At 56.8% G+C, this 13,670-nt stretch overlaps 5 protein-coding genes across 5 annotated transcripts; 3 read left to right on the top strand and 2 right to left on the bottom strand.

Annotated features, from left to right (window-relative positions):
* Nucleotides 1–359: 359 nt before the first annotated feature.
* Nucleotides 360–1,772, top strand: BKCO1_1000538 (fructosyl amino acid oxidase; the record flags this gene model as incomplete). The annotated part of the gene is made up of 2 exons (XM_020269946.1): nucleotides 360–1,500; nucleotides 1,558–1,772. 2 exons carry the CDS (start codon nucleotides 360–362, stop codon nucleotides 1,770–1,772), a joined length of 1,356 nt encoding a protein of 451 aa, XP_020135222.1.
* Nucleotides 1,773–1,827: 55 nt separating this feature from the next.
* On the bottom strand, nucleotides 1,828–3,497 carry BKCO1_1000537 (allantoate permease; the record flags this gene model as incomplete). The annotated part of the gene is made up of 4 exons (XM_020269945.1): nucleotides 1,828–2,427; nucleotides 2,474–2,816; nucleotides 2,872–3,129; nucleotides 3,190–3,497. 4 exons carry the CDS (start codon nucleotides 3,495–3,497, stop codon nucleotides 1,828–1,830), a joined length of 1,509 nt encoding a protein of 502 aa, XP_020135215.1.
* A 684-nt stretch (nucleotides 3,498–4,181) lies between these two features.
* Nucleotides 4,182–8,342, top strand: BKCO1_1000536 (5-oxoprolinase (atp-hydrolyzing); the record flags this gene model as incomplete). Its single annotated transcript, XM_020269944.1, has 5 exons — nucleotides 4,182–4,239; nucleotides 4,287–4,981; nucleotides 5,031–6,005; nucleotides 6,060–8,194; nucleotides 8,279–8,342. The coding sequence occupies 5 exons, from the start codon at nucleotides 4,182–4,184 to the stop codon at nucleotides 8,340–8,342; spliced, it is 3,927 nt and encodes a 1,308-aa protein (XP_020135214.1).
* A 1,047-nt stretch (nucleotides 8,343–9,389) lies between these two features.
* BKCO1_1000535 (uncharacterized protein) lies at nucleotides 9,390–10,520 on the top strand (the record flags this gene model as incomplete). Its single annotated transcript, XM_020269943.1, has 1 exon — nucleotides 9,390–10,520. The coding sequence occupies one exon, from the start codon at nucleotides 9,390–9,392 to the stop codon at nucleotides 10,518–10,520; it is 1,131 nt and encodes a 376-aa protein (XP_020135217.1).
* Nucleotides 10,521–10,685: 165 nt separating this feature from the next.
* Nucleotides 10,686–12,086, bottom strand: BKCO1_1000534 (c4-dicarboxylate transporter malic acid transport protein; the record flags this gene model as incomplete). Its single annotated transcript, XM_020269942.1, has 1 exon — nucleotides 10,686–12,086. The coding sequence occupies one exon, from the start codon at nucleotides 12,084–12,086 to the stop codon at nucleotides 10,686–10,688; it is 1,401 nt and encodes a 466-aa protein (XP_020135216.1).
* Nucleotides 12,087–13,670: the final 1,584 nt, after the last annotated feature.

Below are 13,670 nucleotides of genomic sequence, written 5' to 3'. Positions count from 1 at the left end.
GTTCTAACGGTGCTCGCTCATGGTGTTTACACTGACTTTTGCGCCAACAATGGGTTTTAACGGGCTGCCGGGTAGTGTTCCGGCGGTCATCTCTGCCTGGCATAGACCTCGAAGCCGATTTCGGTCTCTCCAGATCATCCCGAATGACCGAGCTATCCCTGCAGCAGCACTGCTACTGGCCTATCTCCAACCTGCCGATTCTCAGCCCATTCGAGCCGTGCCCCCGGAAAACGCATTAAAACAAAGCGCCTGCGCCTTCTCCTCTTCGCCGCCATAGCAACCACTGTAGTCCACAACAAACACCATCGCCATATACGCTCTCCACATACCTCACCACAACCCACGCCGATCCAACCGCCATGGCCGCCACAGGAGCAACAACAACAACCCACTCGGGCACCCTCATCATCGGCGCCGGGGCCTTCGGCCTCTCCACCGCCTACCACCTCGCCCTGCGCCGCAGCAGCCCCGCATCACGCACATCCAACAACGACACAATCACCGTCCTCGACCCCGCGCCGGCCGTGCCCTCCCCCTCGGCCGCCTCGACCGACATCTCCAAGATCGTGCGCGCCGACTACAACACGCCGCTGTACGCGCGCCTCGCCGTCGAAGCCATCGCCGCCTGGCGCTCCGACCCGCTCTACGCCGGCCTGTACCACGTGCCCGGCTGGGTGCTCGCCGCGCGCGAGCGCAGCGTCCCCTTCGTCGAGGGGTCGGTCGCGGTCGCGCGCGCGATGGGCATGCAAGGCGTGGAGAGGCTGGAGGGCGGCGCGGACGAGGTGCGCCGCCGCTGGCCGGTGGTGACGGGCCGGTTGGACGGGTGGAACGCGTGCGTGTGGAACCCCGCGGCGGGGTGGGCGGACAGCGGGAAGGCGCTGGGGCGGATGGCGGAGGCGGCGGCGGGGATGGGGGTGAGGTTCGTGCAGGGGGGGGCGGGGAGGATGGTCGCGTTGGTGGTGGAGGAGGGGGAGGGAGGCAGGCGGGTGGTGAGGGGGGTGGTGGCCGAGGATGGGTCGACGCATTTGGCGGAGAGGGTGGTGCTGGCGGCGGGGGCGTGGAGCGGCGTGTTGGTGGATTTGGAGGGGCAGTTGACGGCGAAGGGGCATGGCGTGGCGCATATACAGATGACGCCCGAGGAGGCGCGGCGGTACGAGGCGATGCCGGTTATGGACAATTTGGAGTTGGGGTATTTCTTTCCGCCGGTCGTGGGGGGCGTGTTCAAGCTGGCGCACAGCCAGTTCTTGACGAACACGCAGACGACGCCGGCGGGGATAACGACTTCGGTGCCGAGGACGTTCGAGGAGCATCCCGAGGATGATTTGCCGTTGGAGATCGAGGCGGAGATGAGGCAGAATCTGCGGAGGGTGTTTCCCGAGTTGGCGGATCGGCCGTTCTGCTTTACGCGCCTGTGCTGGGATGCGGATACCGAGGATAGGCATTGGCTTGTCGATAGGCACCCCAAGTATGACGGACTGTACTTGGCCTGTGGAGGATCCGGTACGTATCATTGCAGTTGGCTTTCCCAGCATCACCATTGCTAACGTTGACACGCAGCTCATTCGTTCAAGTTCCTTCCGGTCATGGGGAAGTATGTGGCTGATTTCCTTGACGGAAAGTTGGATCCAGAGATAGCAAAGAACTGGAGGTGGAGGGCAGGTGAGAAGTTGGAGGGCAAGGACCTTGCTCACATGGATCCGGAGAGAGAGTTGAACGACATGACGGGCTGGAGAGGACGTAGACTGAGAGAGAAGAGTAACCCGAGGTTGTAGATCAGAAGATCGTTTATTGATACATCCCAATCTAATATTTTCTCAATGGCACGTGTTAATAAGTATATCGAAAATCCTTCTTTTCCTTATCTGTACGGTCCGAGAAGGCGTCCATAAGCACAGCCCCTTCTCCCACAGCACCGTCTCTCCTTTTGTTTTCGATGGCACATAATGCGCCGTAAGCCAGAATTGCAACCATGGCCACAATCAAACATGCCAAGAGCCCGACATACCCGTGGGTGTAATCTGGTGCGTCGTTCGCTCGGAAGACTTGTGGTCCGATGATGTTTCCCGTGCAATAAGCAAGAAAGTAGACCGCATTCATCGTCACCTTTTTGGAGTGCCCGGACGTGTTTACCATGGGCAACGATGCCCCTATCACATAAGGCCCCCAATACGTGTAAAACACGTAGTAGGCTGCCAGTAAACCAGCTTTGTTGGTTCGAGGAAGCTTCCACATGAGTACCGCACACACCACAGTCACAAGGTTGCAGGATGCTGCGATGATGCAGCGCAACTTCTTCGAGCGTCCTGCGGGATATGCCATGATCCACGCCCATACCGTGGCAATGATCCCGGTCGGAATACCGAGCAGAGTTGTGACCAGTGTAGAGTAGCCGAGGCCAGAGACAATGATCGAGGCAAAGGTTACGAGCTGCAACAGTCAGACATGGCAATACATGGGGGTCTGGAGGACATACACCACCGTTGGGGATGTTTTGAGCAATGGCAAAGATGAAAAGCAGCCATGTCTTAGGGTCACACAAGCACTCCCGGATCTGGTACCATTTGATCTCTTTGCTCTCCACACCCGTGTTGTTGTCCTTGATGCGTTGCAGACAAATAAACTTTTCGCGGTCCGTCATATACCGGCAATTTGTTGGAGAGTCCGGGAGAAATAGGAAGACGACCACCGCCCAAAGAAGAGAGAAGCCCCCCAGGACCAGAAAGAGCAGTCTCCAGGTTGCGAGATGTATGTTGGTGGCGTTACCAATTCCGTAGCTGATAATACCGGTGAAAATTGAAGAGAACTGAGACATCCAACTGGACTTGTTGCGTTAACAACGGACCATATTCTTTCATTGGGGACATGTCTTACCAGGCAGCACGAATGGGCTGCTCTTGGTTCGTCCACCACATGACGGTCATGATGTTGCAGACCGGGAATAAACAGGCTTCAGCCATTCCCATGATGAATCGAACGGCTGCAAGGCCGGCAAAGTTGTGTGTAGCGGCTGTGCAGCACATCATGATGGCCCAAACCAAGACGGTGGCAGAAAAGAACTTGGCTACGGGAAGACGCTGGATGAGAAACGCACTCGGGTACTCGAAGATGAGATATCCGAAGTAGAAGATGCTGGATTGCAATCGTCAGTGAGGAACGATGGACTGTCAAGATGATATTTGAAGCACGTACCTTCCAATCCAAGAGTACTGATCTCCGACAAGGTGCGTATCCGTCTTCATGCCATAAATGGCGGCGTTCGAGATGACTACTTTGTCGACGGCAGCAACGATAGCGGATATCCATATCAGAGGAAGGATGGAGAGATCAATCTTCCAGAGGACCTTGCGGGCTTCTTCTGGGGTGATTGGAGTCTCCCTGACTTCATCGTCCAGGGTTGCGAGGAAGCGGGCAGCGACATCGATGTCTTTCACTGCACCACTGAGCTCTTCCACACTACCACGTGCCGAATCCTGGGGCACTTCCTTCTCCGTAGCCATTCTGGGTTGGGGTGACTGCGCGAGGCTCTCTTTGGGCGGGGTGGTGAAGCACACGGAACGTGAAAAGGCTGGCAGTTTGAACGGGTCAAGCAAAAGACATGACAAGGTCGGCTGAATTGATATCGAAGTTGCCCTATCAACAGGCAAACCTGCCCACATTCTTGGGAGATTACCCCCATGCTTGCAGATGCGGGGGTGCAAAAACATGTGCCGCTATCCGTGGTACAAGGGGTAGCACAGTTGTTGGATGGTTGTCGCGCGTTTCCGATTCGGGGGCACCCCTCATCACCGCCCGATCGGCATCTTTGAGCATGCTGCCGACGACTGGGAGCATGTCTTATCGATAAACTGCGATGCACAAGCAACGGGAAACGACGACTGGGAATGGCTCGGGCGACCACCACTTTCGGATCGGCACGCGCCAGCCGACCCCCTCTGTCCTTGCCAGGGCCGCTCCCGATCGTAGACCATCAGCAGGCCGCAGCACTAGCGCCAACCCCCTCTTCGCCTACGGATCGACGGCCGACCCAATCCAGCATGTCTCCACTGCCGATGCCGCTGACGCGCAGATGCGACGGCCCCTCCCAAACGCCTATAGTCGTTGCCCTCACCTTTATATACCGTCCGAGTCCTCAACCCGAGTAATTCACAATCTTTTGGCTTCCGCCTGCGACTGTGCTGAACATGTCTCCACACAAATTTGATCTGGAGGTAGATGGCTTGAAGATCAAGATTGCCATCGGTGAGTTCCTTAGTAGCTCTGCTGTGCCATGTATTGATTCCAGATAGACAGAGGTGGCACATTCACCGACTGCTTGGGCATTGTCGAGGGCCGGGAAGATGACATTGTCGTCAAGCTCTTGTCTCAAGATCCCCAAAACTACGAGGATGCGCCTATCGAGGGCATTCGGCGCATCCTGGAACAGGCCACGGGCAAGTCGTATCCGAGGGACCAGAAGTTGAACATCTCAGGCTTTTCTGAATTCTCCGTACGCATGGGAACCACGGTTGCCACCAATGCCCTGCTGGAAAGGAAAGGCGAACGGGTGGCGCTGGTCATTACGAAAGGCTTCGCCGACGCCCTGCGAATAGGCAATCAGTCGCGGCCCGACCTCTTCGCACTCAAGATCGTGCGGCCCGATGTACTCTACCAAGACGTCGTTGAGATTGACGAGCGTGTCACAATCGAAGACTACCAGCAGAACCCGTTCCGAGATGACGAAAAGACGGCTGCTTCACTAGAGACAGATCCTGATCTGGTGCGAGGGTTGAGCGGAGAAGTCGTCAGAGTCCTGAAAAGAATCGACGAGCAGCAGACCAGAAAGGAACTGCAGCGGCTCTACGATCAGGGGTACCGCTCTATTGCCGTTTGCCTCGTGCATTCGTACACCTTTCAGGACCATGAGCTCGCCATCCAGAGGATTGCAAGGGAGATTGGCTTCCCGCAGGTTTCGCTTTCAAGCCAGCTGCTTCCCATGATCAAGGTCAGCTCCTATTTTGCCATGCATCCTTCCACAGACTGACCTTGCCAAGATGACTTCTCGCGGAATTTCATGCACCGCCGACGCCTACCTCACTCCAGTCATCAAGCGCTACGTCGAAGGCTTCCGGGAAGGCTTCTCCGACGGCCTACAGTCTCAGAAGTCGCGCTGCGAATTCATGCAAAGTGACGGTGGCCTCGTCAGCTTCGAAAAGTTCTCCGGCCTCCGAGCAATCCTGTCCGGACCCGCTGGCGGCGTCGTCGGCCATGCACGCACATCCTTCGACCCGGCCGATCCTACGCCAGTAATCGGCTTCGATATGGGCGGCACTTCGACCGACGTCTCCCGGTACGACGGTAACCTTGAGCATGTCTTTGAAAACACCACGGCAGGCGTGACGATAATGGCCCCACAGCTGGACATCAACACTGTTGCTGCAGGCGGTGGGTCTATTTTGTTCTGGCGACACGGCCTTTTCGTCGTCGGTCCCGACAGCGCCGGCGCGCATCCTGGACCCGCTTGCTACAGGAAAGGGGGACCGCTCACAGTCACCGATGCCAACCTGTTCCTGGGCCGCCTGCTCCCCGAGTATTTCCCCAAGATCTTTGGCCCGAACGAGAACGAATCTCTGGATGTAGAAACCACGCGGAACAAGTTCGCCGAGCTGGCAGCGCAGATCAACCAGGAAACGGGGCAGAACAAGTCCGCAAAGGACATTGCTCTTGGCTTCATCGAGGTGGCGAATGAATCAATGGCAAAGCCCATCCGAGCACTGTCCGAAGGCCGAGGATTCGACACATCCGCTCACAATCTGGCTTGCTTTGGTGGCGCTGGTGGCCAACACGCCTGTGCCATTGCTGCGTCACTGAACATCCATACTGTCATCATTCACCGTTACTCATCCATCCTTTCGGCTTATGGTATGGCATTGGCGGATATCGTACACGAAGCACAAGAGCCATGTTCGGGAGTGTTTGATGAGGCTGCCATGACGACCATCAGGGAGCGCATTGCAACACTGAAGAAGGTACAACACCTGCACCTCCCCATTGCACGACAGGGCCAGCTAACATTCGAACAGAAAGTAACCGCGGAGCTCATCGGCGATGCAATCTCCCCAGACAAGATCACCCATGAGGTTTTTCTGAATCTCAGGTATAAAGGCACCGACAATCTGCTCATGATCCTCGAGCCCGCCTCGGGCGATTTCGCTTCGGAATTCCGGACCCAGCATAGGCGGGAGTTCAGTTTCAACATACCCAGCCGAGCCATTCTCTGTGAGGACATACGCGTTCGGGGCATCGGAAAATCATTGTCTATTCCCGTAGAAGCGCCACAGGCAGAGCTCAAATCCACAAAGGCGACTCTCATCAGCAACGACAAGCAGGATGACGAGACGACCGTGTACTTCGCCAACGGTGGCGACCGTAAGACACCCGTCTTCTTCCTGCGCAGCCTCACTGCCGGCAGTCAAATTCCCGGACCCGCAATGATCATCGACGCCACACAGACCATTGTTGTCGAGCCAGCAGCCACAGCAACAATTCTCTCCAAGCATGTCGTGCTCCACGTCCCCTCGACAGGCAAGAAGGACAGCGAGGCTGCCGATGCCATTGATCCGGTCAGGCTGTCCATCTTTGGCCACAGATTCATGTCTATTGCGGAACAAATGGGATATACCTTCCAGAAAACGTCCGTCTCGACCAACATCAAGGAGCGGCTGGACTTCTCTTGTGCTCTCTTTTCGCCAGACGGCAAGCTTGTGGCCAATGCACCACACGTCCCAGTACACCTGGGCTCCATGGAATATGCCGTCCGCTACCAACACGAGCAGATGGGCCCGTCTCTCAAGCCTGGAGACGTCATTTGCAGCAACCACCCCCTGGCTGGCGGCACCCACCTGCCAGACATCACCATCATCACGCCAATCTGGGACGACGCTGGCAAGGACATCATCTTCTACGTAGCCTCCCGCGGCCACCACGCCGAGATCGGCGGCACCCACCCCGGCTCGATGCCCAGCGACAGCAAGATGCTGTACGAAGAAGGCGCGCAGACCATGGGCTTCAGAATCGTCAGCAACGGCATCTTCGACGAAGACCGCGTCCGCCAGTTCCTCGTCGACGAGCCGGCCACGTATCCCGGCTGCAGCAGCACCCGCACCTACAACGACAACGTGTCGGACCTGAAAGCCGCCATCTCGGCCAACCAACGCGGCGCCTCCCTCATCGCCGCCCTCGTCGCCGAATACAGCCTCGCCGAGGTCCACAAATACATGCGCGGCATCGCCACCACCTCCGAAGCCGCCATCCGGCACTACCTCCGCACCCTCGCCGCCTCGCGCGGCCCCTCCGCCGGCGCCGCCCCCCTCACCTTCACCGACCACATGGACGACGGCACGCCCATCGCCCTCGCCATCGCCATCGACCCCTCCACCGGCTCCGCCACCTTCGACTTCACCGGCACCGGCCGCGAGACCTTCAACTGCCTCAACGCCCCCATCGCCATCGCCCACTCGGCCATCATCTACGCCCTCCGCTGCCTCCTCGGCGTCGCCATCCCCCTCAACCAAGGGTGCCTCGCGCCCATCACCGTCATCATCCCCCCCAACACTCTCCTCAACCCCTCGCCGCACGCCGCCGTCTGCGCCGGCAACCCCGTCACCAGCCAGCGCATCACCGACGTCGTGCTCGGCGCGTTCGGCGCCTGCGCCGCCAGCCAGGGGTGCTGCAACATCCTGTCGTTCGGCATGGGCGGGCGCGACGCCGCGACGGGCGAGGTTGCGCCCGGTTTCGGCGTCGGCGAGACGATTTGCGGCGGCAGCGGCGCGGGGCCCGGGTGGAAAGGGGAGAGCGGCGTGCATGTGCATATGACGAACACGCGGATCACGGACGCGGAGGTGTTGGAGTTGCGGTATCCGGTCGTGTTGAGGCGGTTTGGGCTGCGGAGGGGGTCGGGGGGAAAGGGGGAGTGGGACGGCGGCGATGGGGTGGTGAGGGAGATTGAGTTTCGGGTGAGGGTGAGCGCGAGTATGTTGAGTGAGAGGAGGGTGTTCAGGCCGTATGGGATGGCGGGGGGTGGGCCGGGGGAGGCGGGGTTGAATTTGTATGTCAGGAAGGAAAGCGGGGCGGATGGGGTGGTGAGGGAGAGGGTGGTGAATATTGGCGGGAAGATGGAGCTGGATGTCCAGCCGGGAGAGCGGATTGTGATCCATACGTGAGTACCTCCTCCACTCCTTTTTCCTTTCCGGCCATGACGGTCGGTTCTGTTGCGGAAGTCTGACGGATGTTTATGATACAGCCCTGGAGGCGGCGCGTGGGGTAAACCGGTGGACAAGCCGTCGACGGCCGTCACCGTAGCCTGAGCGTCCGTCGTCAAGCTGACGGCCGCACCAACGAAGAAGCCTGCGCCACGCCGTTAGCCAAGCCGGAAAAAGGTGCAGAAGGTGTAAATGTCAGCCTTTGTTCTCACGCCGGTCCACACGAATTCCACTACCCAATGACGATCGCCGCGATGATAGAGATATGAATTAATGCAGCTAAACCTCAACCGCTAAAATATCCCAGCACGGTGGGGGCAGGCGTCGGGGATATGATTGGGGAGAAGACGGGGATTGAGGACGAGGCGGATGCTGCTATGTATAATGTATGTCTCACCTTACTGGTGTCCGATTTTCGGCTCCCCAACAAGCTTCTCGCTGGGGTAATAGGATGTTCTTAATCTCTGTGAGCATTTTGCATGATGTATTGAGCTACGACACAAGTTGAGAGTTGGCGGCTGGTTAAATAGAATGGACAAAAGTGTTTGTGAGGATTGTGAAGTCTGATTTAATTAAAAATGAATTTTTTTGGTGTTGGTTAATTTTGGTAAAAGCGCGTTTTTACAGTTGTTACTAAATGTGTTGATTAATAATTACGTGGAACGTCTTTACAGCAAATCGACTACTTTTAAGTTAGTCATAATTAATATTTCTTGTCGCAAAAGACCTCCAAGCTTGATAAGAGACGGGAAGAGGGTGTTAGTCGATAGCTGTTGGTTGAAGCTTTGCGGCGACGGGGACGGGTGTAGTGGTTCGTGCTGATTCGTTTTGGTTTATACGGCACTCTTTTGCAGCCAGCGGCTTGCGCGAAGATCACGAATTGTGTAGACCGTAGTGACGTAATAGGTCAAGTAAAACGGGAAACCTGGTCGTATCTTAGGGTTGCGATAGGTTAAAGTCGCATTTACCCGGAGAAAAAGCAAGTTGATGCTAGCCGTCGGCCCCAAATGGAACCGTAAGATAAAAGCTGCGGAGAAGCCTCGCGAGGCTGCGGTCTCTTCGTTCTTCCAGACACTTCGTTCCTCAGGGTAGGTCCAGTCCATCCTGCCTTTTGGAAGCTTATCGTCACTCTCCGCTTTTCCGAGGAAAACCATGGACGTTCAATCAAATACTGTCACACTCACGGCAGAATGCCTCTGCAAAGCGCACACGTTCAGCACCAAAGTCTCCTCGTCCAAGCTCCCGCTGGAAGCTGATGTCTGCCACTGCGATTCCTGCCGTCATTCCACTGGCGCACTGTATGCGGTCAGAACAACTTGGCCTCAGCCGCGCGAGGAGGTCGACATCAGCGGGCTCGAGCGATACCAATTTTCTGCAGACATCACGCATCTGTCCTGCGGGAAATGCTCGACGTTGATGTTCTACGAGTCGCGCAAGTACTCCGGCAAGCTCGGGACCTTTTCCGGCCCATTGAAGACCATGGAAGCCCATCCCATCAGACTCGCCAGGCACATCTGGGTCGAGGACACTGTCGATGGCGGAGCTTCTGTCTGGCTCAGAAGGCCAAACGCTGATGGCAAAGAGATTCCGCGGTACCGAGGGCGTGATGGAGAGATCTCGTGGGACTGGCCTCAGGCATCAACAGGACGGGAAGAAAAGCAGGGACAAAAGTTCATCCCTGTTCGGTGTCACTGCAAAGGCATCAATATATGCATGCATCGTGGAAACTATGACGGCAAAAAGAGAGAAGATCTTCCGTGGTTCATCGACCCAAGGACGGACAAGCCGGTGGCCGATTTCGACGTGTGCGATTCTTGCCGTCTGCACTTCGGAAACGAAATCGTTCACTGGACATTCGTAGACTTGACCAACATATCCACAGCCGGTGGCACTGCGTTCCCAAAGACGACCGCGGAGCTCAAGGCAGCAGTGGATGCGGGTGACCACGTAGTCGGAACACTGGCCTACTATCAGTCGTCACCAGATGTACAGAGATACTTCTGCAAAGTTTGCTCTTCATCGGCATTCTATGCTTGTGACGATAGACCGGAAACTGTGGACCTGGCCGTCGGCCTGCTGGACGCACCGGACGGAGCCAGGGCGGAGGGTTTCTTGTCTTGGCTTTATGGGGACAGGCCGGCTTGGGTGGACGATAATAAAGGAGGTTGGCGAGAAGGACTGGTGAAGAGAGCACAGGCCGAAGCAGAGGAGTTTAGGATCACGAGAGAATACCCAAAGAGTTGGAGGAGGCTTGAGCAGGAGGCGGAGGAAGAATCATCTTGAACAACTCCACGCACCCGAGGACGGGTTCAAGAAAGTACCTTTATTGCGCAACCAGAGTTCATCTCTATCGTAACTGAACAGTCGTCACTATCATAAAACGCAATAATTAAATTTTAATGCCAAAGCCATTGGCACCAGCACGGAACACTTACGGGTACAGCTATTCTATTTTGGGTAACCCTTTAACATCTCGCTCACATGCGGCTCATTCCTATCTTCATCTTTTCCAGGCCAGAGCACCATCTTCTTAGCAACGGCTCTAACCTGAGCGACAGCAATAAACAGCCACATAGCCACCAACGCTACAGTCATCCCACTGGCAACCCACAATATACCCTCGCTATCCAACTCCTTCCCCACCTCAACCGTGGCGATGGTAAAGCCCACATTGGGAAACACATATGCCCACCACATCGGCGTCCAACGCACCCTCGGCACCACCATCAGACACGCTCCCAGCGCCAGGCCGAAGAACCAAAAAGCCAGACTCCACAGGAACACGGCGGCCCAGGTAGCCAGCACGAGCAGCATGTCCCGCGCGCCGGGATGCGCGACGGCGAAGTAGTGGTGGGCGGCGGGCAGGGCGTTGGCGTTGGCGACGAGGGCCAGGGCGGTGAAGCTGGGCGGGCCGACCATCATGAACATGGCGGCGCGCTCGCCGGGCGGGAGCAGGCCGGCGTGCAGCAGGCGGAGCAGGAAGAGGGCCATGACGGCGGTGTAGACGGTCCAGCCGAGGCCTTGGAAGGACACGCCGGCGACGATCATGGCGAGGGCGTGCGTCGGCGACGACTGGTGCGGCGCGAGCAGGCCGGAGAGCGTGCCGCAGAGCATGACGGGGAAGACGGGGAGGATCCAGCTGGGGGCGGCGGTGGAGGGGCCGCACTTGGTGTGGACCGAGGGTGTGGAGAAGAGAACGAGGTAGAGGACGACGGCGACGAGGATGGTGCAGGCTGCGTAGGTCCAGAAGACGACGCGGAGTGCCGTCTCGAGCCAGGGCCCTGTCGCCGGGGTGCCGTAGACCTGCGTGTTGCTGATGATGGTGGATATGCTCAGCCAGAATGTTGGGAAGAAGAAGGCTTCGGTGGCGTCCGTCAAGGAGGCCTTCAGGGCGCGGGGGCAGAGCACGAAACGCGTGACGATAGACAGTACCAGGGTGACGAAGAGCACGAGGTCAAGGATGAAGACGATCTTGCCGATCGTTCGGAGGCCAGCGAATTGGTGTGGCGTCTGCCCTAGAGCCAGGGCCAACCCTCCCGTGCTCATCGTTGTCGTGAACCATGCCCAGGTCAGATGCTGGATGCGATCCCTGATGCCGAGCTTTCCGTGCGCTGGCGAATGTGATTGCTGCTCTTTATCGTCAGACTTCTTACCATGCGGCAGCGAGTCGATACTGGGATTTCGTGAGGTGTGCGCCCGGTGTGGGGTAGGACATTGCGAGTGGTCCCAGCCTGTCGTCAACGCGGCGCTCGTTGGGACGTCGCACTCGTTTGTGTATCCGAATTCCTGGGGATCGTTGGGCAAACTCCCAAGTCCAGGCTGATGGTACCCTGGTTGGCGATCTGTCATAATGCTGCGCCTCTACTTCCCGATGAGACGGTAACGATGCCGAGAGTAATCATAACGTGGAGCGCTGCGGTTTGTGAAAGAAGGACACGAGATAGCGGTCCAGACGTCACGCAGTGGGGCTGAACGAAAACCTTGGTATCTGTGGGGCTTTAATCAGCCGTTGTGACGCAAGGCACGTTGGTAGGTATCCGAGTCCTTCCGAGCCGCTGCCGTCGGCCCGCACCGGGAGTTCAACGGAAAGTCCCCCGACGCACTGGTGATCTGTTGGACGGTGATCACAGCTGGGCACAGGAAGAAGCTTGTCGACTAGATGTCTCATTATACGCTGCTCCTACGAGCGGTTTATATAGGTAAACGAACGTTGCTAAAGACGACCTGGTTGGACTGATGATAACGATCATGCTCAAAGTTATTGAATATACGTTGTCCAATATGATCACATCACACTAATCCTGTTTGCCAAATGCTTATGCATTTCCTACACGTCAAACCTACATCGCCAAAGGAAAGGAAAAAGACGGCATCACATCGGAGAAGTGCTTCTAAAAAAAGGTTCCTCTTGTACCTGTCAGAGACGCTATTGGGAGCTTTCTTCACTGCCCAGAAGAAGGCACGAGGAATCTACAGCTGGTCACTAAAAATGACATGCAGAAACAACGGCCGGGACCGCGCGAACATACCCCTGCACAGCCACAAATAACGAGGTGGTACTATGCGGCGACTGCTAGACGTTAGGTCACTATGCCGCTGTAAGTTATTTCTAACCCCCGTCCCTGCAACAGTACAGTGCTCCTTGGAATTACCATAACCAGCCAACAAAACCGGGGAATCCCGGCCGACACCGCATCCCTCTGGTGCTACGGACTTGGAGGAGTGCACCTTTGGGCCATCACTGCCCTTGCATTGATGAGCAGAATGAGAGGGATAACAATGTAGAAATCGAGGAACTGGATGTGGGACAATCATGGAGATTTACTGGCTATGGTGGGGGCTACAAGTCTAATCCTAAAGTGGAGGAATCTACTATTGTCGAGGGCTCCCGCTCGAGGCAATGGATGGGCTGGTGAGGCAAAAACCACGAGGACCGGGGGCGGCGCCAATCGCTGGCTGAAGAGATTTTTAGTACATACGGATCTTCGAAGTGATCGAATCAGATCTTTTCAGCCCCCACTGACGTCCGCTTATGGCTTTGTTTGCCCCACTGACGGCGGCGCTTATATACAAAAACACATCTGACGAAGCCCATTTCCAAATACAAACCACGTCGTCCCAACACACTTACTTCCGCTGGCTGAACCACCTCTTCCCATGGCCGATGCACTGTTGCTTGCAAACACGGTGGTCTCTCAGAGCCATCCGCAAACTGCTCGTATACCGACCATCTTGCGAGCAACCCTCGACTCCGAACACATCCATCAGCTGGAACGGAATGCCTCATCACACCAATAATATGACGACGATTTCACATTGGTTACAAGCGAGGCTGGCATTGATCCACCGACACTGCTTTGCACGCCCTGCAAGCGGTTAATGCAGAACCCACCGAAGCTCAGCGATCGGACCAGACCAGTATCCTGGGTTCCG

This window comes from Diplodia corticola (assembly GCF_001883845.1).
Source record: "Diplodia corticola strain CBS 112549 chromosome Unknown scaffold1, whole genome shotgun sequence".
In the NCBI taxonomy this organism is placed as follows: domain Eukaryota; kingdom Fungi; phylum Ascomycota; class Dothideomycetes; order Botryosphaeriales; family Botryosphaeriaceae; genus Diplodia; species Diplodia corticola.
Note: the sequence above shows the minus strand (reverse complement) of the source record. Positions and strands in the feature narration are given on the sequence as shown.